We start from the raw sequence: 27,443 nt of genomic DNA on the forward strand, positions 1-27,443 counted from the left end.
AGCCGGAATTTACCTTGAGACTTACAGGAAGCTCAGGGTCTAGCTGACCTGCAGTTCAGCCACTGCAACTGTAAGTGTGCAGCACCATGCCAGGCAAGAGCTGGGCACGAACACCAGGGGGTGCCATATCGTAGGACTCTCCAGGAGCCGCTGCTGGTCCTGCTCCAGGAGCAGCCAGAACACAAAACGCTTAATTCCAGAGCTGGTCACCAACAAACTGAGGCAGAACAAGTTACTTTCCACAAGAGAAGAGGTACTACAAACAGCAGGTCATCTCCAGCCTTCCATAGCTTCTTCCGGTGTGCTAAGAGAAGTATGGGGAGGATGGTACAAGCTGGGTCCAGTGTCCTAGTCCGGGTGACATTTCTGCTCCTGGCATTTCCTGCCACAGTCGCTGGTAAGACACACTCCCTGACCCTGTGAAGTAGGGCTTCCAGCTGGGTAGGAAACCTGAGGAAGGAGGGGATAAGAGTGAGGCAGGAACCAGTAAGAGTGAACAGCCCTCTCTGGGAAGGGGTCCAACGTAGAAGAATGAAGGCAGTGTGTATCCTGTCTGAGCGGGAGCCTGTGTTATCAGTATGCTTATGGGGGTGGGGTGTTTATCTGTTTTCTATGGACTGAACCCAGATCCTTAACATACTAAGCAAGCTCTACCACTGAGCTGTATCCCTAGTCTCATCTTTGTGTTTTAAAGGGACACAAGACTTACTTTAATCAGTCATGGTAAGACAAGTAAGAGTGTCATAAAGGAAGCTTACTCACGATTCCCTGAAAAAAAAAATGGGGGTACAGATCACACACACACACACACCATGAGGCCTTACAGGGAAGCCACCAGATAACAGGACAAGTAAGGGGGAGCTGGGAGAGACTCTTTCTTCTTACTTTCACAAGTGGGCAAGAACAAGCAATGCAGGCTCCAGATGTCAAAGCATCTGGACATGGAAAATAACAAGCTGGACTATCACACATTAGTTAGCATGTGAGTAACCTGAGGTTCGAGTGGGCAGCACGTCTGATTCAGCCTAGAGGTTGTGACACAAGGTAAGGAAGAGGAAGTCAGGGACAGTCGCGGAGATAAAAGCCATGTGTGCTAACACACGCTTGTAATACTAGCCCTGAGGAGGTAGAAGCAGGAGAATCAGGGGTTAAAGGCCAGCCTCCATTACATAACAATTTCAAGGCCAGGCTGAACCTGTCTCAAAAAACAAATAATAATCATGAAGGTAGCCACTTGCTCGAGAACTCAACCACGATGCTGTGTGGAGAATGCTCAGAATAGAACCCCCGCAAAACAGACACTGGAGAAGCAAGTGTCCCCTTGCTCTAAAAGTCCATCTTTTCATCCATCCCCTCATAGAGGCTGTAGACTGGCCCAACAACCCCTCTCTCCTGTTCTCAGGATCCAAAGTCGCTCAGCCTGAAGTGGACACACCCCTGGGTCGTGTTCGAGGCCGGCAGGTGGGTGTGAAGGGTACAGACCGTGTGGTGAATGTATTCCTGGGCATTCCCTTTGCTCAGGCGCCTCTGGGACCTCTGCGGTTCTCAGCCCCACTCCCACCGCAGCCCTGGGAAGGTGTGAGGGACGCCACCACGGCTCCCCCAATGTGAGTACCCCTGCAAGAGGCGGGCCAGTGGGTAGGGTGGTGGCCAGGGCGTGTGGAGCTCATGGCTGAGCTGGGATCTCCCTTGGCTGTAGGTGCATGCAGGATGTAGAGAGAACGAGAAACTGCAGATTCACCCTCAATGAGAAGGTTCAAGTCTTACCTATGTCCGAGGACTGCCTGATCCTCAACATCTACAGCCCCTCTGAGGTCACTGCAGGGACCAGGAGGCCGGTGCGTAGTCCAGAGGACCCCATCTAGCTCTACCATGCCAACTGCCCCTCTACGCCTTGCTTTCCTAAACATCCCAGAAGTCCTTAGAGTACCCTGGGCTGCTAGGCAGGTGGCTGGAATCCCAGAGGCTGGGGTCACTGACTCATAGCCATTTCAACAGGTCATGGTCTGGATCCATGGGGGCTCCCTGATGGTGGGCTCCGCCACCGCCCAGGACGGATCAGCCCTGGCTGCTTATGGGGATGTGGTAGTTGTCACTGTCCAGTACCGCCTTGGGGTCTTCGGCTTCCTCAGGTGAGAGCCAGCCTGGAAGAGGACATGGCAGGGCCGAGGAAGCCTTCCCAGGAGTCTGAGGGTAGAGCGGGTGGGGAGCTGGCTCAGCCAATAATGCTTGCTTGCCGTGCAAACGAGAGAACCTGAACTAGGTCCCTAACACCCATGTAAAAGCTGAGTGCTGTCATTTCAGCACTAAGTAGTCAACTAGAGACTGTGTCAAAAACCAAGAGGCAAAGCAGTTAAGCAAGGCACCTAATGTTGCTCTCTGGCCTCCATGTGTCAACACTCGACAGGAATTCCTATGTGTGGGCACCCCACACATATACCATGTGATCAGGCGTGCACACATGCACACACACACACACACACACACACACACACACACACAGGAAGCAGGGAGGGAGGGAGGAAGGAAGAAAATATCCCAGGACTCCATGGTGGGAAGGAGCCCAATCAAAGCCAAAAACTGAACATTGAACTTGGGCAAAGGGTGGTGAGCTCCTGGCTGGGACTAGAGCTTCAGCAGGGAATGGGGACAAAGAGCAGCACGCTCTCCACTCTATTAGCTGTCTGAGAAGCCAGCTCTCAACGGCTACCCCACTGCATCTGCCCACATCATAGACTGGAAAAACAGGTGCCAAAGGCGGCTAATAGCCAAGAGAGGACCGGGGAGCAGAGGAGTGCCCAGTGCCCTGGTGACTGATTCAAAGCAAATCTGCAGAGTACAGGAAAAAAAGAAATATGTCTTGGGAGCTCTCTTGATCTAATCATTGTCTCGCCCTGCCCCTAGCACTGGGGACAAGCACATGCCAGGCAACCAGGGCCTCCTGGATGTGGTGGCCGCTCTGCGCTGGGTGCAGGGGAACATAGCCCCTTTTGGAGGTGATCCCAACTGTGTCACTATCTTCGGTAACTCTGCTGGTGCCATGGTCGTCTCATTTCTGGTGAGTCAGCACAGAGAACTAGCAATTGTGGTCAGATCTGAGAGGGCTCCTAGCACCCCAGACCTCCTGCCTCTTCTGCCTTCTAACCTCATCTACCCTCTGTTCTGTTCCCAGGTCCTGTCTCCGATGTCTGCGGGGCTCTTCCACAGAGCCATATCCCAGAGTGGGGTTATCAACAACCTAATGAAGGAGATGGACGTGAGGCCTGTAGCTCAGGTCTGCCTTTCTTTCCCTCTCTTACACTGACCCTGTGCTAACCTCTGCGTCAGGACTTACCACTAGGGAGTCACTGAGAGGCTCAGAGGCAGTTGACTAGTGCAGTTCAGGAAGTAGGAAGTCAGACATGGCTTCCTAAAGGAGGCCGCCCCTGGGAAGGTTACCTCTGGCCCTTTCCTGGGGGCATTTTTAAGGATCTCTCCTTTCCCCAAGAGTCCTTTGGGAGCCCTCCATTCCCAGCTACTCTTTACCTAAGAGGTCTGTCCCCTTTTGAAGAGTGACCAGAAGAAGCCACCGAGCACTTTCCTAATAGAAACTGTGCATGCAAAAGCTCCAGACATAAGACAGAATGACGGGTCATAGAAGTGGGAGGCCAGCAGGTAGGGGACACAGCAGGAACTGACTGTACTGAAGAAGTGGAGGGTAGTGCAGGCTCTGACAGACCATACCCCTGCTGTGATGGAGGAGTATGCTGGGCATCGAAACCCTGGGTTTGAGGGGTCATTCAGAAACCTCAACAGGACACATTGCCTATCTGCCCAAGAGCAGCAGCCTACCACTCACCTCACCACGGAGGGCAAAGATTTTCTTTCCACAAATTACAGACCTCTGCCTCCCTGGAAGCCATCCCTCCAGCCTCTTAGCTCCAGACTGAGGACCCCTTCCATTCCCTGCCAGACATGCCCATGAATATCCTTATTGGGGCTACAAACTATTATTCAGCTAGAAAAGTATACAGTTTTCAGACAGACAAAGGGGACACGGGAACAGGAATCAGCCTCTTAGGCTGGCAGCAGGTCTCTCCAGCTAGTCTTGGACCCAGACAGCTCAGTACAGGAAGCATTGTACCGGAAGTGGAAGGTGTGAGTCTGAGAGGCAACATTCTTCTCTCTGTCCCCAGAGCTTTGCCAGCTCCATGGCTTGCAGCTCCGAGTCCCCGGCTGAGCTGGTGCAGTGCCTGCTGCAGAAGGAGGGAAGGGACCTTACCAAGCAGGTGTGTCACCACTTGGGGAATGATAACAGGTGATGGCCCACAGGGATTCTGTCTTGTTTCTGCAGATTCAGTAGGCTTGGTCTCCACAACCGGCCTCCTGACTTGCTTTTTCCAGCAGCAAAACCTGACAGTTTCCTACATAGTCAACGACTCCTTCTTCCCACAAAGCCCAGAGACACTCCTAACAGAGAAACAATTCCCCACTGTGCCTTACCTCTTGGGAGTCAACAACCATGAGCTCGGCTGGCTCATTCTCAAGGTGAGTGTCCTTTGGCACCTGTGCTCTTCATGGCCCTGCATAGGCAGATCTTCCCTATACCATCACCACAGCAGCTATGCCCTGAGCACTCCGGTAGTTCCCATTTGGTAGGTGAGAAAGCCAAGGGTCAAGGCCGCTCAGCTTCATTTTTCACCAAGCAAATGTTCCCTTGTTGAAGATTCTGTTTTTGCAAAGAGGTCTTCTGGGAAGTCCTAACCCACAGTGCATTCTTGCTGGCTGCTGGCTTATATAACCCACTCTGAGCTACTGGGGAGTGTGACTCTGTGCCTAAGAGGCTGACTGACTAAGATTCACAGGTTTCAGACAGCATTAAGCCACTGGAGACTCGATGGGTAGTTACCTTCTAATCCAGTCTGGGTATGTAGAGCCTGTATGAGAATGGCTCTGCCATGCTGCATTCCTGGCACCTTGTCTCATCCCGCCATTTCTATCTGTCTATCCATCTTTACAGAAACTTTTCTCTCCCTCCATGATGTTCAAGACCAAATTCAGGTCCTGCCACATGCCAGCCAAGTACCCTGCCCTGAAGCCTACCCCTTAACCCAGCAATTGTTTTCAGTGGCTAAAGCCTCTAACAAAGGAAGGGTCCCATCATGTTTCTTCACTTTGTGGTTTGAGCAGCTGCTAATCGGGGCCACTGGGGCTCATAGTGCAATGCTCTGTTCAAGTGACACCAAGCTGTCAAAAAAAGAAACAGGAAAGAAAGACAAAGAAGAAGAGAGAAGAAACAAACAAACAAACAAACAAAATACTTCTTGTCTTGACATTCCCCCACTGAAAATCGATCTACCGTAAAAATTAGCTTCCCTGTGCCAGCAGTTGGATATACATGAACTCAGTCCCACAAAGATCCTAGGAGGCAGGTCATTGTCATTTCTCCTTCACAGATTAGAAAAGTGAGGCATGAGAAGGTCAAGTAACTTTCATGAACCTAGGAAGTGGTAGACCCGGCATTTGAGTCAAAGAGTCAGGTGTCAGATGCTATTCAAACTAGATCATCTACTCCAGGCACCGTAGACTCCTGTGATCCACTGTGATGGCAGAGGTAGGAGTGTCTCAAGTCTGAGACCAGCCTGGGCTACATCTTGAGCCCCTATCTCAAAAATACCTGCAACATATAAAGTCAGCACTTGATTCTATGGCCTGGGGTCTTTGTTTGCTTGTTTCTTATTTTGAAGCAAGGTCTCATTCTGTAGTCCAGCTATCCTAAACTCACTATGTAGCCCAGGATGGCCTCAAAGGTGAGGCATCCTCTTGCCTCAGCCTCTCAAGTACTGGGATTACATGAGCCAACATGTGGCACTTTTAACTAGAGCCCATGAGATTCTGAGGTGAACCATGGGGGACCTGAGCTCCATCCACCCATAAAGAAAAGCCAGACATGGCTCTGGAAGCCTATAACCCCAGAGCTGGGGAGGTGGAGGCAGAAGGAACCCTGGAGCTCACTGTTCAGCCAGTCTAGCCAAACTGACCAACCCCAGGTTCTTCAAGAGACTCTCACAAAATAAGGTGGAAAGAGATTGAGAAAAAACATCCTCAACTTCTGACCTACACACACAAGCATATGCACACAAACACATGAGAACAAAACACACACATACATGTGCACACAAAAACACACATATGTACTTGTATGCACACAAACACATATACCCAGAAATATACAAAAAAAGGAAGAAAAACGTTAAATGAAAATGAATGTTCTCCTCCCTGTTGGTACTGCCATTAGGCCCTGACAGCTGTATGCAATGCCGCTATCCTAGACCCCTCCATTCTTAGCAGTTATAGTTTATGTGCTTGCGGATTTGGCTACCCGTGACTCTTAGCATGAGTTTGTGGACACCAGCCTAGGAATGCCCTCCTGCTTAGGCCCATGGGTGAAAGACAATGATTGAGCTTTACTGTCCCCACAGGTTTGGAATATTCTGGACAAGTTGGAACATTTAAGCCAGGAGGACATGTTGGAGATTTCAAGGCCCTTCTTGGCCCTTCTGGTAAGGCAAGAGGAAGGAGGGAGGGGCCGCTGGGCACCTAGCAGAGCAGTGTCTGATCCACTCCTGACACGGCTCACCAGCCACCAAATCTCCCAGCCTAAGTGATGAGTCTTTATTCTGTTAAAACTAAAGAGACCAGGAGGGTGACTCTGGACTGTCCTACCAGCATTCGGGAAGCTGAGGTGGGAAAACTACAGCAAATTCAAGGCCACCCTCCAGGCCACATAGGGGGTTCTAGGCTAGCCTGGACTACAGAGTGACCCTTTGTCTCAAAAAATAATATTAATAGTAATAATTTGAGATGGTGTGGTTCTCAAAAGAAAATCAGCGGAGGCATAAATGTCTCCATGGAGACCACCCTTTGTGAGCGCAACTACACACCCAAGGCCGTCGTGCTCTGCATGCAGATAGGCATTCATCCTCTTTGGTTCTCGTGGCAGCTCTGTGAAGCAGAAACTGTCCGTTTCCCTGTTGCACAGATAAGAAAAGTGAACCCTTTTCTTATCTTAATCAAGTGTTAAGATTCCATTGTCAGGTACAGAGCCAGAAGAACTCAGGGTCAGACAGATCCCAGCCCTGGTCACTTAGCCAGTTCTCCCAGTTCCTCTGAGCCCACAGCTCCACTGCAAATGGAGACGATGCTTCCTGCTCACCTGAGCTCTCCTGGGGGACTGAACACTGTACGTGAAGAGCTGGCCCGATACCCAGGCAGCACACATGTGTGCTCTCTTCTTTGGAATCCCCAGAGCCCTCTCTGTCATGCAGCCTCATTGCGGCTCTCTGGGATTGTGAGGCGCCCCATCATTGCTTATTCCTGGCTAACTTTCACCTAGCATCTGCTTCCAGACCACATTCTGTGCTGCAGACCTCATAGAGGTCTCCAAACAACTTACCAGGCAGACACTGGCTTTCAGAGCAGCTCAGACACCTTCTTGGGGTGGTACAGACAAACAATGGCCATGGGCTGGCAGTTAACTCTACACTTGAGTTTAGCCTACCCAGACATGATCTGTTAATAAAACACCCAGAGATAGCCAGGCTTGGTAGCTCAGGCCTCACTCTGTGAGGAGGCCAGCCTGGTCTACAAAGTGAGTCCAAGACAGCCAAGGCTATACAGAGAAACCCTGTCTCAAAAAAAAAAAAAAAAAAAAAAACAACCAGGGATGCAGGTAGGGAGATGGTTGTCCCCTGGAGCATGAACCGCAGGATGCAAAATAAACTATCATGGAGGGTGTGGGGTCTGCGAGAGATCTGCCAAAGCTGTGCAGACCTGAACAGACCTAAGACTGACCTCTCACTCTAGGATGTACCTCTTGAGATTATGCCCACCGTCACACATGAATACCTAGATAATGGCTCAGATGCATCAGCTACAAGGCATGCCTTACAGGAATTGCTGGGTGATATCATGTTCGTCATTCCTACCTTAAACTTTTCAAGACAGCTTCAAGGTAAAGCAGCCCTTGCCACCTTTCCTGCTGATAGATGAAGGCCCAAGATGCCTTGCACCACACACTCTACTGCTACCTCCAAGCCCTTCTTGCTCCTGGATGTAGCGCCACAGAAGTGGGTGGTACCTCTGGCAGAGTACCTTGCACATGAAACAGGGGTTCAAAGAGCTAAAATGACTTATCAAAGGCCACCCAGCAGGGCGCATCACTAATTCTTTCTTGGAGATTCGTTCAGGTGGGAAGCAATTAAGTGCTTCTCCTGGGGAAAGCCTTGCTTCACTCCCGAAACTGGCACAGTCCTAGAACAGCCCCAAACTCTTAACCTTCAGGTAAGATGCAGAGGTCCTCTCTGGGCCTCACTTTCATCATTTGTAAAGTGAGAACATAGTGAGGGTTAATCTAAAGCTGCAGTGGTGTGGCCACAGCTAATGCTGTGACCTCTTTAATACATTTCCTCATGGTGTGGTCAACTCCAACCATAAAATTGTTTAGTTGCTGCTTTGCAATTTTGCTACTGTCATGAATTGTAATGTAAACACCTGGTATGTGTGATATCTGATATGTGACCGGAGAGTGGTCTCAACCCCCAGATTGAGAGCTGCTGATCTAAAGATCATCCTGAGTGTGGAACAGATCAGGCCAGGCGTGGTGACTTCCACCCCAGCACTTAGGAAGTGGAGACAGTACGATCAGGAGCTCAAAGTCATCCTTGGCTACATAGTTAGTTTGAGGATTGCCTAGACCAAATGAGATTTTGTCTTTTAAAAGCATCAACATCCACCAAGCAGTCTCAGGAACGCTTGTGGTCCATCTCCGGTCTGAACCATTGTTATGATGAAGGTTGACGTCATTGTGCTGCCAAATGGCCTGATTAAACTGTAAGCACCTAACAAGAATCCTACCTTCTCTGTAGATGCTGGGTGCCCTGTTTTCTTGTACGAGTTCCAACATACACCCAGTTCATTTGCGAAGTTCAAGCCAGCCTGGGTGAAGGCTGACCATGCATCTGAGAGTGCCTTTGTCTTTGGAGGTCCTTTTCTCACAGATGAGAGCTCCTACCTGGGTAAGGACAGACAGACATTCAATCCCTAGGCTACCATGCTCCAAAGTGGTCTTTTGGGAACAGAGGTCTCATCAGCACCAGAGACCTTTGGGCATAGTCCAAACCACACCTGACCCTAATCCAGACCTGTCCCTCCCACCAGCCTTCCCAGAGGCCACAGAGGAAGAGAAGCAGCTGAGCCTGACCATGATGGCCCAATGGGCCCAGTTTGCACACACAGGGTGAGTAGGAAGTTGCACATGCCAGGCTTTGGGGCCAGGCTTTGGGGCTCATATCTGCATCTACCTGGGGAATAGAATCAACCCTTGGTTCTCATTCATTCCTCTCGCCCAGGAACCCCAATGGCAAGGGGCTGCCTCCTTGGCCCCAGCTAAACCAGTTAGAACAATACTTGGAGATTGGGCTAGAACCACGGACTGGGGTGAAGCTAAAGAAAGGCCGGCTAGAGTTCTGGACAGAGACACTACCCAGAAAAATCCAAGAGTGGCGACAGCAACAAAAGACCAGGAAAGCTTCAGAGGAACTCTGAGGCCAGGCCTGCCTGGACCTTCCTGCCTGGGACCAACCCAAGGAGCGGCGCGGTCCCAGCAGGGCAGCCTCTTGCTGTTTCTGCCCAGAGACTTCACCCTGGACCAGGCTGATGCAAACCCATGTTTGTTAAGGCACCAGGTGCTGCAAAACCAGTACGGTGCCCTACTGGAATGTTACTACCCTGGCTCCCACTTCCGGACCCTTACACAAGCTCCTGCTTCTCCCTGAAGTACCTTGAATCCTTGCTGTATGGCAAGGTCCAGCATGTTAGTCAAGTTCTTCAAAAGATCTGTTCTCCTGAGAAACCTCCTCTGCCTTCTCTAGGCCATGTGTACCGATTAGAACCATGTCTACCATGACCTCACACTGTCCGTGTCCATGTCTTTGTCCCTCCCAGAGAAGATCTCTGAAAATGGAAATAGACAACCTAGCCCTGTCACCCACAGCGAGATGAGGCAGGGCCTGGTGGCAGGGAGTGACAGATAGGATCTATGAATTGTGGAGTCTAGATTTTAACCCAGACCCTTCAGGTACCAGAATCATGTTCTATCTCCCACGGATGTCCACCCTGGCCAGGAAGGTGACCATGGTGTCACCTTCTTGATTCAGAAGTTTTTTTAGCACCCAGCTTAGAATAAACCTTAGCACCTAGGGGTCTTCCTGTTCTCCAATCCCTTCTTCACCAATAAAGTTTGTCCCCATAGCCTGATAGAGAGCCGGACAGCTATGAAGCAAGACTCTGCATGTTTCTGGCACCACAAGAAGCTGTAAGAAATAGTCTGTGCCTGATTTGGGGGAAAGAAGGCCATCTAAGCTAAGACCTAAAAGATAAACAGAGGTTACTCAAATGGGCAAGCCAAAGAATAAACCAGAATGTGATAAGCAAGAAGAAAAGGGAGTTCTTAGCAGAGGCCACAACAAGAGCAGGGGCCTGAGGAAATGCTGCTCTATACAGACAGACTGAGATCAGATTATTGGGGTGACTTGAACAGATGTGCTATCCAGAAGAGGGGGGTGGGACAGCAGAGTTGGGAAAGGAAAGCAAGGAGAAGCCAGTGCATTTTCCAAGATGGAGGCCACTGGTAGACCCTTCTGTTCTGTTAAGAGAAGATCTCACTTCATAACCCAGGTTTGCCTGAAACTCACTGTGGAGCCCAAGGTGGCCACAAACTCAAGCCAAACCTTCTGCCTGTGCAGGGATTATAGGTGTAACACCACCAACCGGCTTTTTGGTGGGATCTGGAATAACAGTCACCATGTGGTGACTGATGGGACCCAGAGATGAGGGGAAAGAATGACTGTCTGGGAGCAGTATTCACAAAGGAGCTGCTCTGGGAACAGAAGATCTAATGTGCCATGGTTTCTTCTCCCTGGTCCGAGGGCATGCCACACCTGCTTTGATGCTGCCCTCTACAGAGGACCCTGGAAAGAGTTGAGCAAACTGGCTGGTGAAGCCTCAGACCCTGCCTGGAGACACTTTCTCTCCACTCATGGAAGAATAATTACGGCTGGAAGGTTCCCCAGGATTCTATTCTCTTGCATTTACATTTTCTTCTCCCAGGCCGCTATCTCTGAAATTCACTGAACATCCCTCCCTCGCTGGCCAGGGTGTCCTAGCAGACAGATGTTTTTGTTCTAAGGCCACGGCTGTTGTGTAAAACTGAGGATAGAAAGCCTAGCTTCAGATGAGGAAATGTTTGAGCCTCTTGTGACAAAGTTGCAGAAAGGGTTATGGGTCGGTGTGCTGTGGACGCCAGGAGGCGCTGCAGGACAAAGCTGCGCAACCAGACAAAAAGCTAGCATATGCTTGCAAGGCATACACACAACCCCATACAAACCAAGTTTAGTCCCACACCTCTCAGTCTCAGACACACACAGTCACTGACAGGCTTTGCAGTATGAGTCCACCACTGATCAATATTTATCTTTGGGAAATTCCTTTTGCCTCTTTTTGGGTCTTTTGTTTTGTTTTTGTTGTTGTTGGCTGATTGATTGATTGATTTTTGTTTCCTTTTGTTTTGTTTTGTTTTGTTTTGTTTGTTTGGGGGGATAGGGTTTCTCTGTGTAGCTCCGGATGTCCTGAAACTTGTTCTGTAGACCAGGCTGGCCTGCTTTTGTCTCCCGAGTGCTGCCATTAAAAGTGTGTGCCAACACTGGCTGGCTAGTTTGGGAGTTTGTCTGCTTGTTTGCTTGTTTTTATTTTTTTTTTTATTGGTTCTCTGTAAATTTCACATCATGCACCCCAATGCCACTCATCTTTCCCTCCCCTTGTACCTGCCCTCCACTCTTGCAACCTTCTCCCAATACAGAAAAAAAAAAAAAAAAATCTTGTGGACGCTGTAATGTGTCAGTGTGTGCACAGTATACCCTTTTGTCCAAACTTTTTTCTTGAAAATATTCACTGCAATGACTCAGTCTGGCATGAGGTCTCTGGCTTCTGCTGCCCTATCAACACTGGAACCTCATTAGGACTCCTCAGTTGTCGTGTTGTTGCCCTGTGTCTGGAGGTACTGTAGTTTGGGATCTGTAGGACCTCCCCCAGTTCATAGATGGGATAGATGTTGGATCTGGGCCTGAGAGGTCTCTGAGCTGGTCAGCCCTTAAGGCCAACTTACCGGCAACCCCTGCAACCAGGGTCAGCTCTACCCTAGCACCCAGCAAAAGCTCAACAAATATTCCCTGACTAGGTATGGGCACACATTCCAGACACCTCTAATCACTGCTTAAAGATTGGCGAACTGGAGCTGTTAGCGGTGTCACCATGTTAGCATGAGTAGCACAGGCATCTTCTTCCTAAAAATAACTTGCAGCTTGTAGAAGCCCAGAAGATATCTGTGACAATGCTCTGGTTGCCCAAATAATTTTTCTGTGGGAGCCCCTGCCCTTCTGGGAGCTCTTAGAAGTCACTGTGGTCCAAGCTCCTTCCCTAATCTGTATGCAGCCAGCCGCTCACCCACCTTGGGATTTTCACCTGCTTCTTGCCATCTCTAAAAACTAGCTTTTGGCCCAAGTTATCTAGTCCCTAAGACCACTGCAAGGCTCTGAATGGGACATTAATTCTGCTTCTTGGAGATAACACCAATCTCTCCTCCCTTCTCCCTGCCCTTACTCACAGGCCTCCCTTCCGGCCAGTCCTACATCTCTTGGGCCTTAGGTTATCCTTGCTCTTTGGATCTTCTACTCAAGCCGCACTGCCCCCTCCTCAGGCCCTGAGCTGACCTCCCTGTTGGAACACTGTCAAAAGAATGATACATAGTGAGCAATGGCTTGGGGAACTGTATTAGGCTCCAGGAGAAAAGGCAGAAGGCCTTTACCTCAGGTACATTTTGCTCCCTGGATTGCTCTTGGGTGTGTCATCGTGTCTCCCATGACAAACATTTACATTCAATTATAAGACATGTTTATTCTTGTTGGATTTTGGAACATAGCTTATAGAACCCAATCTGGTCAGTGTACCCTGGCTATGGATATGGCCTTCTGCCTCGCTTTCATGCTTTCCCAGATATAATCTATGGTACGTGCCAGGCAATTGTGTTTCTGTTGGTCTCTCCTGAGAAAGTTCTGGTAAATGGCTACTCTGTTGATACTTGGTATGTGCTTACCGGCATTTATTTACATGTTGTTCTGATCCTGTTTTTCTGAACTCAGGCAACCTTTTTTGGATCATTGCTTTCTTCGTTACATTTTTGTATAAAAGGACACTGAAACTGAAGTAAGGTTGTATACAGCATCAGGCAGTGGTCCACCTCATTCTTTCAGGTCCTTGGATCCCAGGTCCAGCGGATAAGATCTGCATAGGTTGCCTGAAAGTCCCCCTCCTTGATCCTGAAGACATTGCCCAGGACTCCAAGGAATGAAGAAGTAGTTAACATATTTTATAAGAGCCCAAGCTTGCTGACATCTGTCTCTTCCCTCAGGCCTCTGATTTGTCCTCTGTACAGAAAAATTAAACACTGAGAATCAGAGAGGGGAAGTGCCTTTCTTACAGCTACACAGTGTAGCTAGAGCTCGCTGGTCTCTGACTCCACAATGCACCCTCCTAAGGTTGACTCTCCTGCTACTGGAGCTGGTGTTTGGGGCATCTAATTTAGGTGGGAATCTATGACTGTAAAAAGTAGCAATCCAGCAAGAGAAGCCCAGAGAGAGGTGTCTTACAAGGTGATGAATTCAAATAGTGGCTTTATGGCCCTCAGAAAAATAACGGGGACCAACACTGTTATCACTCAGGCACCTGTGTGTTCCCTGTCCTCCAGACATGCTCTGGAGCCCCTGATATAACAGTTTGTGCAACATTCTTTCCATACCTCAGCACCACCAATCATGTCTCTGGATGTAGAGTGAAGAACCAAGGAGAGTTAGTGTCCAGGTATCTTTCATCCTGATCCCCAGGCCCTATTCTTCCCCCAAACCATGTGAGACCCAGAGAAGAGAGGACTGTGGATTGCTGTGAGTCCTCTCAGATGTGCAAGCAGCAGTCAGGGGCTGTCTGGCCTCTGACTCCTCCTGGAAGACCACACAACTCCCAGAGTGTACTTGAAGCTGCAGGAATCATCAGAATTTGACATTGCTCACTTTATTTTGCACATTTGACCACGAATGTCAGAAAGGTTCTCTGAAACACATGGACAGTGAATGGCTAACGGAGCTTGGAGTCCCCATCTGTCAGATCAGAGGGTGATGTCAATTCCACATCATTGCCCGCTTTCTTTTTGTTCAGCCAGGACACTGAAAACTCTGTGTGAGGGGTTGGGAATGTAGCTCAGTTGGTGGACTCCCTGTCACGCACAAAGCCCTGTGCTCATTCTCAGGCATGGCACAAAGCTTGTCGTGCTTGAGAGTCCAGCACTCAAGAAGCAGACGTAGAGGAATCAGAAAGAAGTTCAAGCTCATATTTAGCTACATATTGAACTCCAGGCCAGCCATGAGACCCTATTTCAAAAGAAGAAAAGAAGGAAGGAAGGAAAGGAGGAAGGGAGGAAGGGAGGAAAATAAAGTAAGAAAGAAGGAAAAGGAAAAAACAAACAAAGCCAGATGTGATGGCACACATCTTTAATCCCAGCACTCAGGAGACAGAGACAGGTGGATCTCTGTGAGTTCAAGGCCAGCTTGGTCTACAAAGTGAGGTCCAGGACATACAAGGCTACACAGAGAAACCCTGTCTCAAAAAAAAAAAAAAAAGAAGAAGAAAGAAGGGAAGGAAGGGAAGAAGGGAGGGAAGGAAAAAGGGAGAGAGAGAGAGAGAGAGAGAGAGAGAAAGGGGGCAAGATAAGGCAAACAAAACTTTAAGTCAGTATAGTGGCACATGTCCATTATCTAGCACTCTAGAGGGGGACAAAGGAAAATGACAAGCTGGAGGCTAGCCCAGGCTGCATAGAAAAACCTTCCTCAAAATAGGAAAGGGAGACTCAAGAGACTCAGGAAAAGCTGATATTTACCCTGAGCCAATGATGTTACTGGAGCCTGCTACCTCCTGGTTACCTGCTCTACATCCCTGGGCTTGGTGTGCACACTGGATGAGGCCATATGTTTCCCAAACATGTCATCAGTGTTCCTGGTCTGACACAACTGCTCTCCATATGGGCCAGGTAAAAGGTTACTCCTTCCCTGGGGAAAGGCAGCAAGAGTGGAGCCAGCTGTTGGCAGGTCGGGTCCCAGAGGCCCACAAAAAGCAGGCCAGGAACCCGCACAGCTGGGTGAGGGAGTCTGTGCATGGCTGATCCACCAGGGACCTACCAGGTCATCTCACCTCCTTACCTGCCTTCTCTCACCACTCCCTTCCCCTAAGCTTGGCCTGTGTTTTGAGTGACATACCAGGGTGATGGCTGCATTTTAGTAAGCTAATTTTATCGAGAGGCTTGACAGCAGCAGGAGAAAGCTTTGCAAACTGAATTCCAGCATCCTATTGTTGTGAGCTCTGCTCACAAGGGGCCCAGGAGAATGAGTTGATGGGAAGCAGAGAGCAGGTTCTTTGCGGCCTTTGTTTCATTGGTTGGTTGGTTGGTTGGTTGGTTATTTGGTTGGGTTGTTTGGTTTTTTCTCTCCCAATGTTGTGGATTAAACTTAGGTCCCACATTTGCTAGGAATGCATTTTACCCCTAAACTATATTCCTCCTTTTTTTTTTCCCAGTTTTCATTTAGAAACAGGATCTTGCTAAATTGTCCAGGCAGGCTTTGAACTTGCAACTCTTCTTCTTCCACCTCAGTTTATGATTACAGATAAGCACTGCCATGGCCTAGGTACTCAACCCTCCTTTATTCAATAATAATAATAATTTTAAATGTATATGGGCCAAGCAGTGGTAGCCTTTAATTCCAGCACTCAGGGGGCAGAAGCAAGTGGATCTCTGAGTTTGAAGTCAGTCTGGTCTAGAGATCAAGTTCCAGGACAGCCAAGGCTACACGGAGAAACCTGTCTTAGGGTAGGGTCATTGTATCCCTTAAAATTTATTTGGGAGGGACCAGTAATGCATTTGTGACAGGACATGCTGATGGAGGTCAGAGGACAGCCTGCAGGAGTCATTCCGTCACTTCACCATGTAGATCCAGGCATCAAAGTCAAGTACTCACTCTTGGCAGCGGTCACCCTGAACCTTCTCACTCTCTCCCTTTTCCCTTTTTGTTTTGAGATAGGGTCTCACTAAAAGGCTCAGGTTAGCTTTGGGTTTGCAATTCTCCTGCCTTAATCTCTTAAATAGCTTACTCTACACGCCTGCAACACCAGCCCAGAATATTTCGGTGTGCATTTTGCATGGCTGAGCTGGTCCTATGCAATAAACAGTTTAAAAATCTACCTGTTGAAGTCATTGAGCCACACCGGCCTTTTCTCGTGCACCAGTTTGCCCTGTGCATTCGGTAGTTCAGAATTCCTAGACTCCACCAACTGTGAATTGAAGATATTCTAAAACACAAACGCAACATATCAAAATTTAAAGAAATAAAAGTATCTGTTCTACACAAGCACAGACTTTTTTGTTGTCATTATTCCCTAAGCAATGTAGTCCATTAACCGTTTATACGGCATTTACATTGCACTGGCTCTCCTACATGATCTAAGAATAGTACATTTGAACCTGATAATTATGGCGCACACTTTAATCTCAGCAAGTAGATGCCAGGAGAATCTCAAGTTTAAGATCAGCCTGGGCTTCATGGTAAGCTGGAGGTCAGACTAAACAACTTGGTGAAACCCTGTCTCCAAATAAAAATAAGCGGTGCTGGGGATACAGCTGGGGGTACAAGTCAGTGGTAGAGGGAAAATATGCCTGGCATATGCAAGGCTGTAGGGTCATCTCCAGTACTGCAAAAAAATAAAATAAAATAAAATAGGAGAAGAAAAACTAATAATGTATATTGTAGGATGCCTGTAAATCATGTGCAAATACGACCCTGTTTCATGTAAGAGACTTGGGCATCCTGGGATGTTGGTATCTTGCAGAAAGTAAAGGCTTCTGGAACCCATCCCTTAAAAACACTAAACGAGTGTTTTACTTTTTTAAAAAGCAGTTATTATGTTTGTTTGTTTGTTTGTTTGTTTGTTTCAAGACAGGGTTTCTCTGTATAGCCTTGGCTGTCCTAGACTCACTTTGTAGACCAGGCTGGCCTCAAACTCACAGAGATCTGCCTGCCTCTGCCTCCCAGAGTGCAGGGATTACAGAAGTGCACCACCGTGCCCATCTTGTGTTTTAGTTTTGACAACAGTAGAAATAACGTGCCTTGCGGTGTGAAAAGTATGTTCAATTGGGCCAAATGTATGAGGTAGCATACTCCTGTAATCCTAGCACTCAGGAAACTGAGACAGGAGGATTAAAGACCACATCTCACAGAAGTAAAATAATCTATTTAGTACTCACTACAGTCTTAGAATCTTAGTGCTCTTCTTATGTGGATTTTGCAGGTAGAGAAAAGGTGGTTCTGAGAATCCGGTGACTTACCCAAAGCTACACAGTGACAGACCTAGGGTTCAAACCCAAGCAGCCTAGCCCAGAATCGCCATACAAAGCTGGCTGGTACTGCAGACGCTTATGAAACACGTTCTTACTAACGCTGGGTCACGTGGTTTTTGTTGCTGTCCTGTCTCATCTCCCCGATTCCTTCCCAGGAGCGTGGGGGTGAGGCTGATGTCAACAAGGTTGTGTGAGACTCAACCTGTCAACAAGGTTTTGTGTATTTTGGATGTTCTCTCAGATCAAATTTCTCAGTCAAAGGACATAGGCAGTTTTTAGGTTCTTGCTCCATGTTGTCCAACTTGAGGAGACATTGTGTCATTTGCATGCTTGCTATCAGGTGAGACACCTACTTAGCCAGTATCAAGGGTGTGGTAGGGAGAAAATGTCGCCATGGTTTCTAAGGGTACACCACACACACACACACACACACACACACACACACACGCATGCACACACACACACACACACACACGTGTGTATTATGTGTACATGAATGTGTACATGAGTGTGTGTGACTGTGTGTAGGCATGCACCATGGTACACACTTAAAGGGTGTAAGTCCTCACGGCACACTTTGAGAGGAGCTCTTTGTGTTGGCTTTTTCTGCTGCATGTACCTTCTAAGCTGGCCCTTGAGCTACCCGGATTCCCCTGCTTCTGCCTCTCATCTTACAGTAGTAACCCTGGAATTACAGATGCGTGCTACCATGCCCAGCTCTCCATGGATCCTGGGAATTTAAACTCAGACCCCATTGCTTGTGTGGTAAGTACTTTACCTACTGGGTCATCTTCCCAGCTTCCCATAGGAATCATTCTGGAAGGAACGTAAGATAGACAATGTTGCCTGTCACTGAAGGGCACAGAGCCGTATGCCAGCCAGTGGGATACTGTAGCCTAACACTGTGAGTGGTGAGCAGACTACAAGGAAATGGGCTATAGACAGCATACCAGATGGTTCCCTGTGGTGACCCTTTGGCAACAGCCACCTGGAGCCTGTCTCGGGCCTTCCTTAGAGGAGCATGGAGCCCAGTCAATGACATTTGGGCAGTGAGCATCGTATCCCTGAGGACAGAGAAAAAGCCCCAAGAATAGGAAATGCGGGTAAGAATCCCAAGCAAAAGACATTTCTGAGAATTCACTGAATGGGCCTCGGAGGAAACAGTGAATTTTAATGACTTGCCAGACCTACTGAGCCATGGTCAGTAAGAGACACATGCCTCTTACCTTCTGCCCTCCTAGCACAAAAAAACCCTAGATACCCATTTCCCAGAGGTAAGCCAAGACTACAGGACTCCCACCTGACCTGTCAATCTAAATGGAACCATCTCTTCCCATCCAGCCCCATACTTGCTCCTACAAACTTCAGGCCAGAGTTCCCCTTGTTGGCTGATTCCACAAAGGTTGACCTTAATGTTGAAGATTCTCCAGGGAGCTCTCCCTCACTCACTCACTACCCTGGTCTCACCGAGTGACCCTTCTCATGGTTGCCTTTAGGTCTAGACTCCAGCTGGAACGTGAGGCTGAGAGGGCTCAGCACACTGACTTCCTGTCCCTGACCAATCTGACACTCCATGATGATCCTATCTGAGAAACCTGGAGCAAATACAAGAGTCTGCACAAAGCATAGGCAATCAGGAAGGCCCAGGACTCTTAAACCCCCAGGGAGCTTGTCTGAGGCTGAGGGACCCTAACCCCAGTGCTCTGCTCCAGTCTTGGCACATAGTCAATGCACGAAGCTTGACTCACGTTAGCCAAACTTTAAGCCATTACCAAATGAGCAAACTGGGCAGGGATTGCAGGCAAGCCAGTTTGGTAAAGAGCCAAAACCATGTAGTGTGACCTGTCACCCCCAAGGGGTAGGATCAAGGCTCCACAGCTGGTGAGAAGCTTGGTCATAACTCCTCCAGCCCCAGCCCCTGAGGATGGGAATGCCAAAGATAAAGGCAGAACTTTCTGGTGCTTGAGCACTGTGCTCACAGCTCCCTTCTGACCCCAAAAGTGTGGCATCGCTGCAGCCCATGGCGGAACCTGGCTGGAGAATGAAGTGGATTCTGGGCTTGAGCCTCACCCTGTGCCTCACAGTCCAGGCAGCTTTAGGTAAGATCTTCACCCTCCTGGGGGTGCCAGTCCTAGCTCAGCCTCTTCTGGAAGGTGTGACTTAGGTAAGGTCTGGGCAGACGGAGGGCACTGTTTCAGAGAGCTCGTGTGCTACTAGCTAGACTTCTGAGCAAGTCATTTGTCCGCTCTGAACCGCAGGACTGCTCTGCAAAGCGGGGGCTGTGTCTCCTGGGATCAGTGAGAACATGGCATGTCCATGTCCTCCTTCCGGCCTTTCCCGACTCCTTTCTCCTCTCTCCTAAGCAGGAGTGCCACTTCTACCTCCCTGTGCCTTGCCTGGGCCTCTTCGCTACCTGTACCTTTCTCCTCAGTGGTCTTCTTTCTAACATGACAGCTATCCTCTGAACTGTGAAAACAACATCACACATTAACAACCATTTATTGAGGCATTAGATATACATACAGCATGAAACACGTGTCTAAACTATATGACTATTGGGTGTGTGTATTGTATATGTATATGTATATATAAATATATGTATATAATTGCACAAGTATATATGTACATATATTTACAATAGTCATATAAGTATAGATACTGTAACCACCATTCTGATCAAAATCTAGAGTATTACCAGTTCCTATGTGTCATTCCCTAGTCAACACCTCCCAAGGGACCACTACTCTGACCTCTACTGTAAATTGATTTTGCCTAAAAAAAAAAAAAAATTACATGAGGTTTTTTTTTTTTTTTTTTAAGAGAAGCTTTGATAAAACTGCTTTTAGCATTTTGTGGTATGACCTTCTTGTATATTTACACATAGCTGTACTATTAACATGTACAAAATTTTATTTTTAAGATTTTATTTTTTCAAGACAGGGTTTCTCTGTGTAACAACAGTTCAGGCTATCCTGGAACTCGCTTTGTAGACCAGGCTGGCAAGATATTTTTTTTTTAATTATGCTTCGTGTATGTGCCATAGCACATTTGAGGACAAATTGCAAGAATCCATTTTTGTCCTCTACCAAGTGGATCCCAAAGATCAAACTCAAATGATTAGGCTTAGCACCAAGTACCCTTATCACTGAACCACCTTGCTGACACTACAGTTTGTTGTTTGTTTTTTATTTTGTTTTTATTATTTTTTATGTGCATTGGCATTTTGTCTGCACGTGTGTCTGTGTGGGGTGTCGGATCCCCTGGAACTAGAGTTACAGACAGTTGTGAACTACCATGTGGGCGCTGGGAATTGAAAACGAGTCCTCCGGAAGCACACCCAGTGCTCTGAACCACTGAGCCATCTCTCCAGCCCCTGGCCCTACCGTTCTATACTCTGCTTATCTTTCCCACTTAAATTCTTATGGAAGGTGGTTTATAGCTTAAGTTTATTTTCACTTCCCTTAGCTCATAGATAGGAGTGCGGCTTCAGCATCCACTGGAGTTGAGATCAGTCTTTACTTTAATGAAGCAGCACATCCGACGCTGGGGATATCCTGGAGCCTGATCAGAATGAGATGTGTGTAACTAGCATCATATAGAATTGTACAGGTGACACATGAGCATCTTGCTGTGAGGCATACCTCAACAAACTACCGCTAATGGGCTACGTTTTCACAGTTCAAAGAATACTGACTTTTCAAAAGAAATACACTTTGTTTTAAAGTGAAGTCGCTGAATCAAAGCATGTGAATATTTTATGGCTCCTTACATATCTTGACAAGTTCTTTTGACAAGGTATTATATCAATTTGTCCTCCACCAACAATATGTGTGGTGGACATCCTCGTATCATCTCCAGAATTGGCTGACATCATTCATTAATTTTTCAGGTGTCATCTGTTATTCTAGGCCTTAATGGTACTTTATCAATACCAGCACTAAGGTAGAATACTGGTGATTTAAAACCATTTTTAATTTACAAAAATTTTAATTGTGTGTGTGTGTGTGTGTGTGTGTGCGCACAAGGATATGGGTGTTGGTATGTACACCTGTTCCCACAGAGCCCAGAGGTACCTCATCTCCTGGAGTTGCTCTTTAAGGTGATTGTGAGCCACCTGGGATAGATGCTGCCTTTCAGAGCTCAGGTCCCTCAGCAAGAACAGTGAGTGCTCTTAATCACTGAGCCATTTTTCCAGCTCCAAGAATACTGATTTTTGTTTTGTATACTTGGCTATCAGATTTTTATTTTTGTTTTTTACCCAGACAAGGTCTCACTATATAGCCTGGGTCCTGAACTTGGGGGGGGGGGGGGACAGGGAGAAGAAGAGGGAGACAGAGTGTGTATTTGTGTATGTAAACACAGGCTCAGAAGAGGTTCTTGCCTCCCACTTTGTTTGACACGGGGTCTCTTTGTTGTTTCCAGTCCCCAGCTGGGTATGCCAGTCTAACTGGCCCAAGAGATTGCAACGATCGTACTGTCTCCACGACCCATCTCCCTGTAAGAGCAAAGCGATTAGGCACTTACGTCATGCACTCAGCTTTTATGTAGGTTTTGAGCAATAAAACTCGGGTCATCACTCTTGCACAGAAAACATTTTCATCCACTGAACTATCTCTCCAGCAAGACTTTGTCTCAGAAACAAAATTAAAAGCACGGTGGTATATACCTTTAATCCCAGTATTTGTGAGGCAGACGGCCTAGTAATTTGGTTTAGATCAGACACTTTGGTTGGTTGGTTGGTTGGTTGGTTGGTTGGTTGGTTGATTGGTTTCTCGAAACAGGGTTTCTCTGTGTAGTCTTGGCTGTCCTGGACTCACTTTGTAGACCAGGCTGGCTTTGAATTCACAATGATCCGCCTGCCTCTGCCTCCCTGAGTGCTGGGATCAAAGGTGTGTGCCACCATGCCTGGCTTAGATTGAATGTTTTTAAGACATAATCTCATGTAACCCAAACTGGCCTTGAACCCATGTAGCCAAAGATGATCTTGAACTCATGGTCTTCCTGCCTCAATCATCTCCCAACTGCTAGGATTTCAGGTGTGTGCTACCTTGCCTAGCTTGGGCATCTTTTTTTTTTTTTTTTAATCAATTCCTAAATGAGTCTGATCCATGGCTAGGATAAGTAATAGCTTGGATCGCATTTCTTTTCTGTCAGTTTACTGAAGGAGCTCCAGGGAGCAGGAACAAAGAGCAGTTCTGTTTTGATGGGGAGGAGAGGGAGAGACAGACAAGAGCACTTAGAAATGGACACGAATGTGAGCCCTCACCAACACTTGGCAGTAGAAGTTGGGCAGTGTAAGAGGCTGGAAGAGGAGCAGTACTCATCAGCAAGGGCTGGATTCGGCTTAGTCTATTTCACACCTATTCCAAAAGCTGTCTGTGGTGAAGAACAATTGAGGAAGGCACCAGAAATCAACCACTGTCCTCCATATGCGTATGTACAAACACTGCAGGCAGGTTTACACGGACATACAGACACACATACACACTACGGAGGGGAGAAGCATATGGAAAAGAAGCCAATCAGAAAACTAGTTAAGCTAATTGGTAACCAGGAAAAAAAAGGGGGGAGGTGTAGCCATGTTCATATCAAACAGAAGTCAAAATAAAAGTACTTTTCAGCCCAGCATTGTGGTGCACACCTTTAATCCCGGGATTCAGGAGGCAGAAGCAGGTGGATCTCTGCGAATTTGAGGCCAGCCTGGTCTACATAGAGAGTTCCAGGATAGCCAGGGCTACAAAACTGAGAGAGCTTGTCTCAATAAATAAATAAATGATCCTTTCGTTGGTATTAAATGGCACAAAGAGTAATAGGTCATATAACAGGCATGAACTTTCATTTACCTGCCAACATGGCTTTGAAATCTTAAATAATGAAGAAAATCTTGATAGAAGCACAAGAGAAAATAAGACATATACACAACTGTTATTTTTAAACTTCCAGGTTTTTTCTTCTTTGATGATCGTTTTAAGAAGCAGCAGCTAGGCTGAGGAGATGGCTTAGTGGGTAAAACACTCGCAGCATAAGGGCCAGAATTCAGATCCCCAGAAACCATGTACAAGCTGGGTGGTTTTTGCCAGCCTGCCTTCGATCCCAACCCATGGGAGGCAGACAGGAAGCAAGCTACAGCAAGCTGTCTAGCCAGACTAACCCAAATGGCAAGCTCTGGGCTCCGTGACAGAACCTGCCTCAGTACTTAAGGTAGAAAACAATCCACTAAGACACCTGATGTCAACCTCAAGTCTCCATATCCTGAAGCAAGCATGTGCACCTACACACACACACACACACACACACACACACACACTTACACACATGAATACATACACGTATTAAGAAGTAGTTGATTGAGGGCTGGAGAGATGGCTCAGCAGTTAAGAGGACTGGCTGGCTCTTCCAAGAGCCAGATTCAGTCCCCAGCACCAATATGGCAGCTCACAACTGTCTGTAACTACAATTCTAGAGAACCCAATGCCCTCTTCTGCATGTGGTACAGATGTACGTGCGTACAAAACACTCATAAACATGACATTTTAAAATATTTAAATTATAATAATGGATTAGCTAGACATTTATATCAATATATTAATATTGATATATATATATGTATTTGTTGATAGCTGCTTATATATATATTTGTTGATATATATATATATATATCAGCAGCTACCCAGGGCTGGTGGTACACTTCTGTAATTCCATTATTTGGGAGGCTGGGGCAGGAGGATGATGGGTTCAAAGCCAGCCTGAGTTATATAGTGAGAGTCTGGAGAGAGGTGGGGAAGAGAAGGAAGAAAGGAGAACAGAGGAGAGACCGGATCCTATGGCAGAAGCACCAGAATCCCATCTGTGGCTGAAAATGATGAGACAGGGTGACAGTCCCTCTTCTCTTCCCAGGTGCTTTGTACGCCAAGGAACCTCTCGTGGTCACCAAACAGGGGATCCTACGAGGAAAGGAAATGCATGTGGGAAACGTACCCATCCGAGTCTTCCTGGGAGTCCCCTTCTCCAAACCTCCTGTGGGCGCGCGCAGGTTTGCTCCTCCAGAGCCCCCACAACCCTGGAGTGGTATCAGAGAGGCCACCACCTACCCACCTTCGTAAGTGTCCGAGGATCGCGGGCTGGTAGATGGGCAGACCCGAGGAATAGGGCATGACAGGGCCTCTTGGGGACTAGATTAACGCACTAGAAACACCTTGTGTGACCACGGCAAACCTGGGGCCCATTCTTGGCCTCAGTTTCCACAACCTGTGTAATGAGGAAATTAAACTAAATGGCACTTAAAACACTGATGGCACTGCTTGTGTTCTCATGAGAGAAATCTAGACAAGGTGGATGAGGCCACTGACTGTGCCACAGGACCTGCTGGGAAGCTGAATTTCCCAGTTCTCATCCACACTCCAGGCCGGTGCATAGATGACGATGGGCTCCAGCTTTCTCACAAACCCACGCGGTACTACCACTCTCCCTGCAGAGGGCGCTCCAAGATAAGACGGTGTCTTGCTGCCACCTAGAGCCTTTACGTAGCAAGACTTGAACAAGGAAGGACTTGCCCTTTGGAGCCCTGACTTGGCCTTGAGTTTAGCCAAAATAAGTGTATTTACTGTTTGTTAAATCAACTGTCCAGAGTGCTGTTTGGCAATCATTAACAAGGTTCAGCATCAGCTGGTTAAAGCACAAGGTTTAGAATCTGGGTGTAAACCCATATTTAAAAAACAAGAAAAGCCCTATAACTCCCACTTGAATGTCTATTTGTTAGTAAAAGTTCCACTGTTAGGACATAATCAACCAGATACCAAGGGTGTTTTTTCTCCATGCCAACCACAGGTGAGCTACAGGTTCAAATTCAAGCAACATATATGCATGTTTTTGTTTTTTTTTTCAAGCCCCAGGAATTCTGATCACTCTCTGAGTTACCAGAACATGGGAAGACTATTATTTGTTGGTCAGGGTTTGGAAGTGAAGGTGTCCCTTTTATACACCATTTGGGTGCCAATCATTGGAACTCGCTCTAAGCTGTCCAAGCAAGGGGTGTTTAAAACTTAGAGACTCAAGTGTAAACCTGTGTATTACTTAGACCATTCTAAAGGGCAACAATTAAGGGGGAGAAGCTATGCAGAAATGGTGGCTTCTGCAGGGAAGCTAGAAGGAAATTATTTCAAGTGAAAAGTTGATAGTATATTTTGAAGAATTGGATATGAGCCACATTTGGAAAAAAATTTAATATAATGACTATATTTTGGTCAAGAGAATAAGAGTGTCATTTCCCAAAATGGTGAGCACTAAGGCAGAGCAGTTTGGGGCAAAATAAGAAAAAATTCATTTGGCTATCAAGCATGATGGCACACATTGATGATCTCAGTGATTGAGAGGCTGAAGCAGGAAGATCAGGAGATCAAGGCCAGTCTTGTCTACACAGCAAGTCTGAGGGCACCCTGGGCTATTTAAGATGGAATCTCAAAAGAGAAAGAGCGCCAGGTAGGATGGTTCACTCCCTTAATCCCAGGACATTGGAGGCAGAGGCAGGCAGATCTCTATGAGTTTGAGGCCAGCCTGGTCTACATACTGACTTCCAGGCAATCTTAGGCTACATAGTGAGTTGATCCCTAGCAACCATGAAAGTGCATGATGCTGTGCACTCATAATCTGAGCACTAGGGAGATGGACACAGTAGGATCCCTCTGCTTCACTGACCAACTAATCTAGCCTAGTTGATGAAGTCCAGGCAACAAGAGACCCTGTTTGAAAGGAGGTAGATGGTACTTCTGAGTATGATCAAAAGCTGACCTCTGGCATCCTCATGGATATTCACACATATGCACACACACTTGTAAATACACACCGGTACACATACAGACATGCATACACACACTCACTTTTTTTTCCAAAAAAGAAGGCAACTGATGAGATGGCTCAGCAAATGAAGATTCTTGCCACCAAGCTTGATGACCTGAGTTCCATCCCTAGAACCTACAGGGTAGAAAGAAGGAACTGACTCCCAAAAGCATCCTCTGACCTCCATACGTGCACCATGGCATGTGCACATACACAACCAAATAAATAAATGTCATTTTAAGTTTAAAAAAAAGAGAGAAAAGGCAGTCAAACAAGGGAACAGAAGTGTTGCCTGGAAGTAGAGAGTAGAGACCCTGCCTAGCACGCCTGAGTGCCGGATTTTATCCTGGCACTACAAATTTTCAAAGGAGGAGGAAGTCAGGCAAAGATTAAAGACAGGGCTTTGGAGCCAGGCATAGTTGTACAGGCCTGTTATAGCAGCACTTGGGAGGTGAGACCAGAGGCTGAAGAGTTCAAGGTCAACATCAGCTACATGGTTAAGTTCAAGGTCATTCTGGGTTACATGAGAACCTGTCTCAAAAGAAAGAAAGAAAAAGAGAGAAAGAAAGAGAGGAAGAAGAGAAGAAGAAGGGAAGGAGGAAGAGAGGAAGGAAGGAAGGAAGGAAGGAAGGAAGGAAGGAAGGAAGGAAGGAAGGAAGGAAGCTAAGCTGCTTGCTGGTGACCTTTGAAGAGACCAGGTGAGGTAGAAAGAGGACAGTTGATTGAAGTTTATCCTGGGGGGGGCGGGGCTGGGGAGATGGGCTCAGTAAGTAAAGTGCTGCCTTACAAGTATGAGGTCCTGAGTTCAATCCCCAGAACACACATAAAAGACAAGAGTCGCGGCAAGAATTTGTAATACCAGTCCTGGGGACACAGAGATAAGAGGGTTCCTCAGGCTCACCAGACAGCCAGCTTCACCTATTTAGCGATATCTAAGTACTGAGAGACCCTCAAAATAGATAGATGATAGATAGATAGATGATAGATAGATGATAGTTAGATGATAGATAGATAGATAGATAGATGATAGTTAGATAGATAGATAGATAGATAGATAGATAGATAGATAGATAGATAG

General features: G+C 47.3%; 2 protein-coding genes across 5 annotated transcripts in view; both read left to right on the forward strand.

Annotated features, from left to right (window-relative positions):
- Window positions 1-176: 176 nt before the first annotated feature.
- On the forward strand, window positions 177-9,951 carry Ces3 (carboxylesterase 3). 3 transcript variants are annotated; one of them, XM_055621355.1, is made up of 13 exons: window positions 177-397; window positions 1,403-1,607; window positions 1,700-1,838; window positions 1,999-2,132; window positions 2,905-3,058; window positions 3,173-3,274; window positions 4,176-4,268; window positions 4,387-4,527; window positions 6,462-6,542; window positions 7,846-7,993; window positions 8,907-9,056; window positions 9,199-9,277; window positions 9,390-9,951. In XM_055621355.1, the coding sequence occupies exons 1-13, from the start codon at window positions 316-318 to the stop codon at window positions 9,583-9,585; spliced, it is 1,704 nt and encodes a 567-aa protein (XP_055477330.1). In that variant the 5' UTR covers window positions 177-315; the 3' UTR covers window positions 9,586-9,951. The 3 variants fall into 3 exon arrangements, with proteins under 3 accessions (XP_055477330.1, XP_055477329.1, XP_055477331.1); XM_055621354.1 differs by having other exon boundaries at window positions 179-397; window positions 4,384-4,527; XM_055621356.1 differs by having other exon boundaries at window positions 390-397; window positions 1,403-1,461; window positions 4,384-4,527.
- Window positions 9,952-19,550: 9,599 nt separating this feature from the next.
- Ces4a (carboxylesterase 4A) overlaps window positions 19,551-27,443 on the forward strand; it is a 17,083-nt gene continuing 9,190 nt past the window's right edge. The window contains exons 1-2 of one of the 2 annotated variants that reach the window (XM_055621419.1): window positions 19,551-19,629; window positions 24,428-24,629. In XM_055621419.1, the coding sequence (XP_055477394.1) occupies window positions 19,551-19,629; window positions 24,428-24,629 (281 nt within the window). The remainder of the gene's footprint in view (window positions 19,630-24,427; window positions 24,630-27,443) is intronic. The other variant, XM_055621420.1, reaches the window with a different exon arrangement.

This window comes from Psammomys obesus, unplaced genomic scaffold, assembly GCF_907164565.1.
Source record: "Psammomys obesus unplaced genomic scaffold, mPsaObe1.curated_primary_1811, whole genome shotgun sequence".
Lineage (NCBI taxonomy): Eukaryota > Metazoa > Chordata > Mammalia > Rodentia > Muridae > Psammomys > Psammomys obesus.

Excerpts from the sequence above, each read along its gene's own strand:
- Ces3 (XM_055621354.1), top strand. The coding sequence starts at position 316 with ATGGGGAGGATGGTACAAGCTGGGTCCAGTGTCCTAGTCCGGGTGACA. Across the intron at positions 7,994-8,906 it reads CTTTTCAAGACAGCTTCAAG|ATGCTGGGTGCCCTGTTTTC; the intron begins GTAAAGCAGCCC and ends CCTTCTCTGTAG. Across the intron at positions 9,278-9,389 it reads GCCCAGTTTGCACACACAGG|GAACCCCAATGGCAAGGGGC; the intron begins GTGAGTAGGAAG and ends CCTCTCGCCCAG.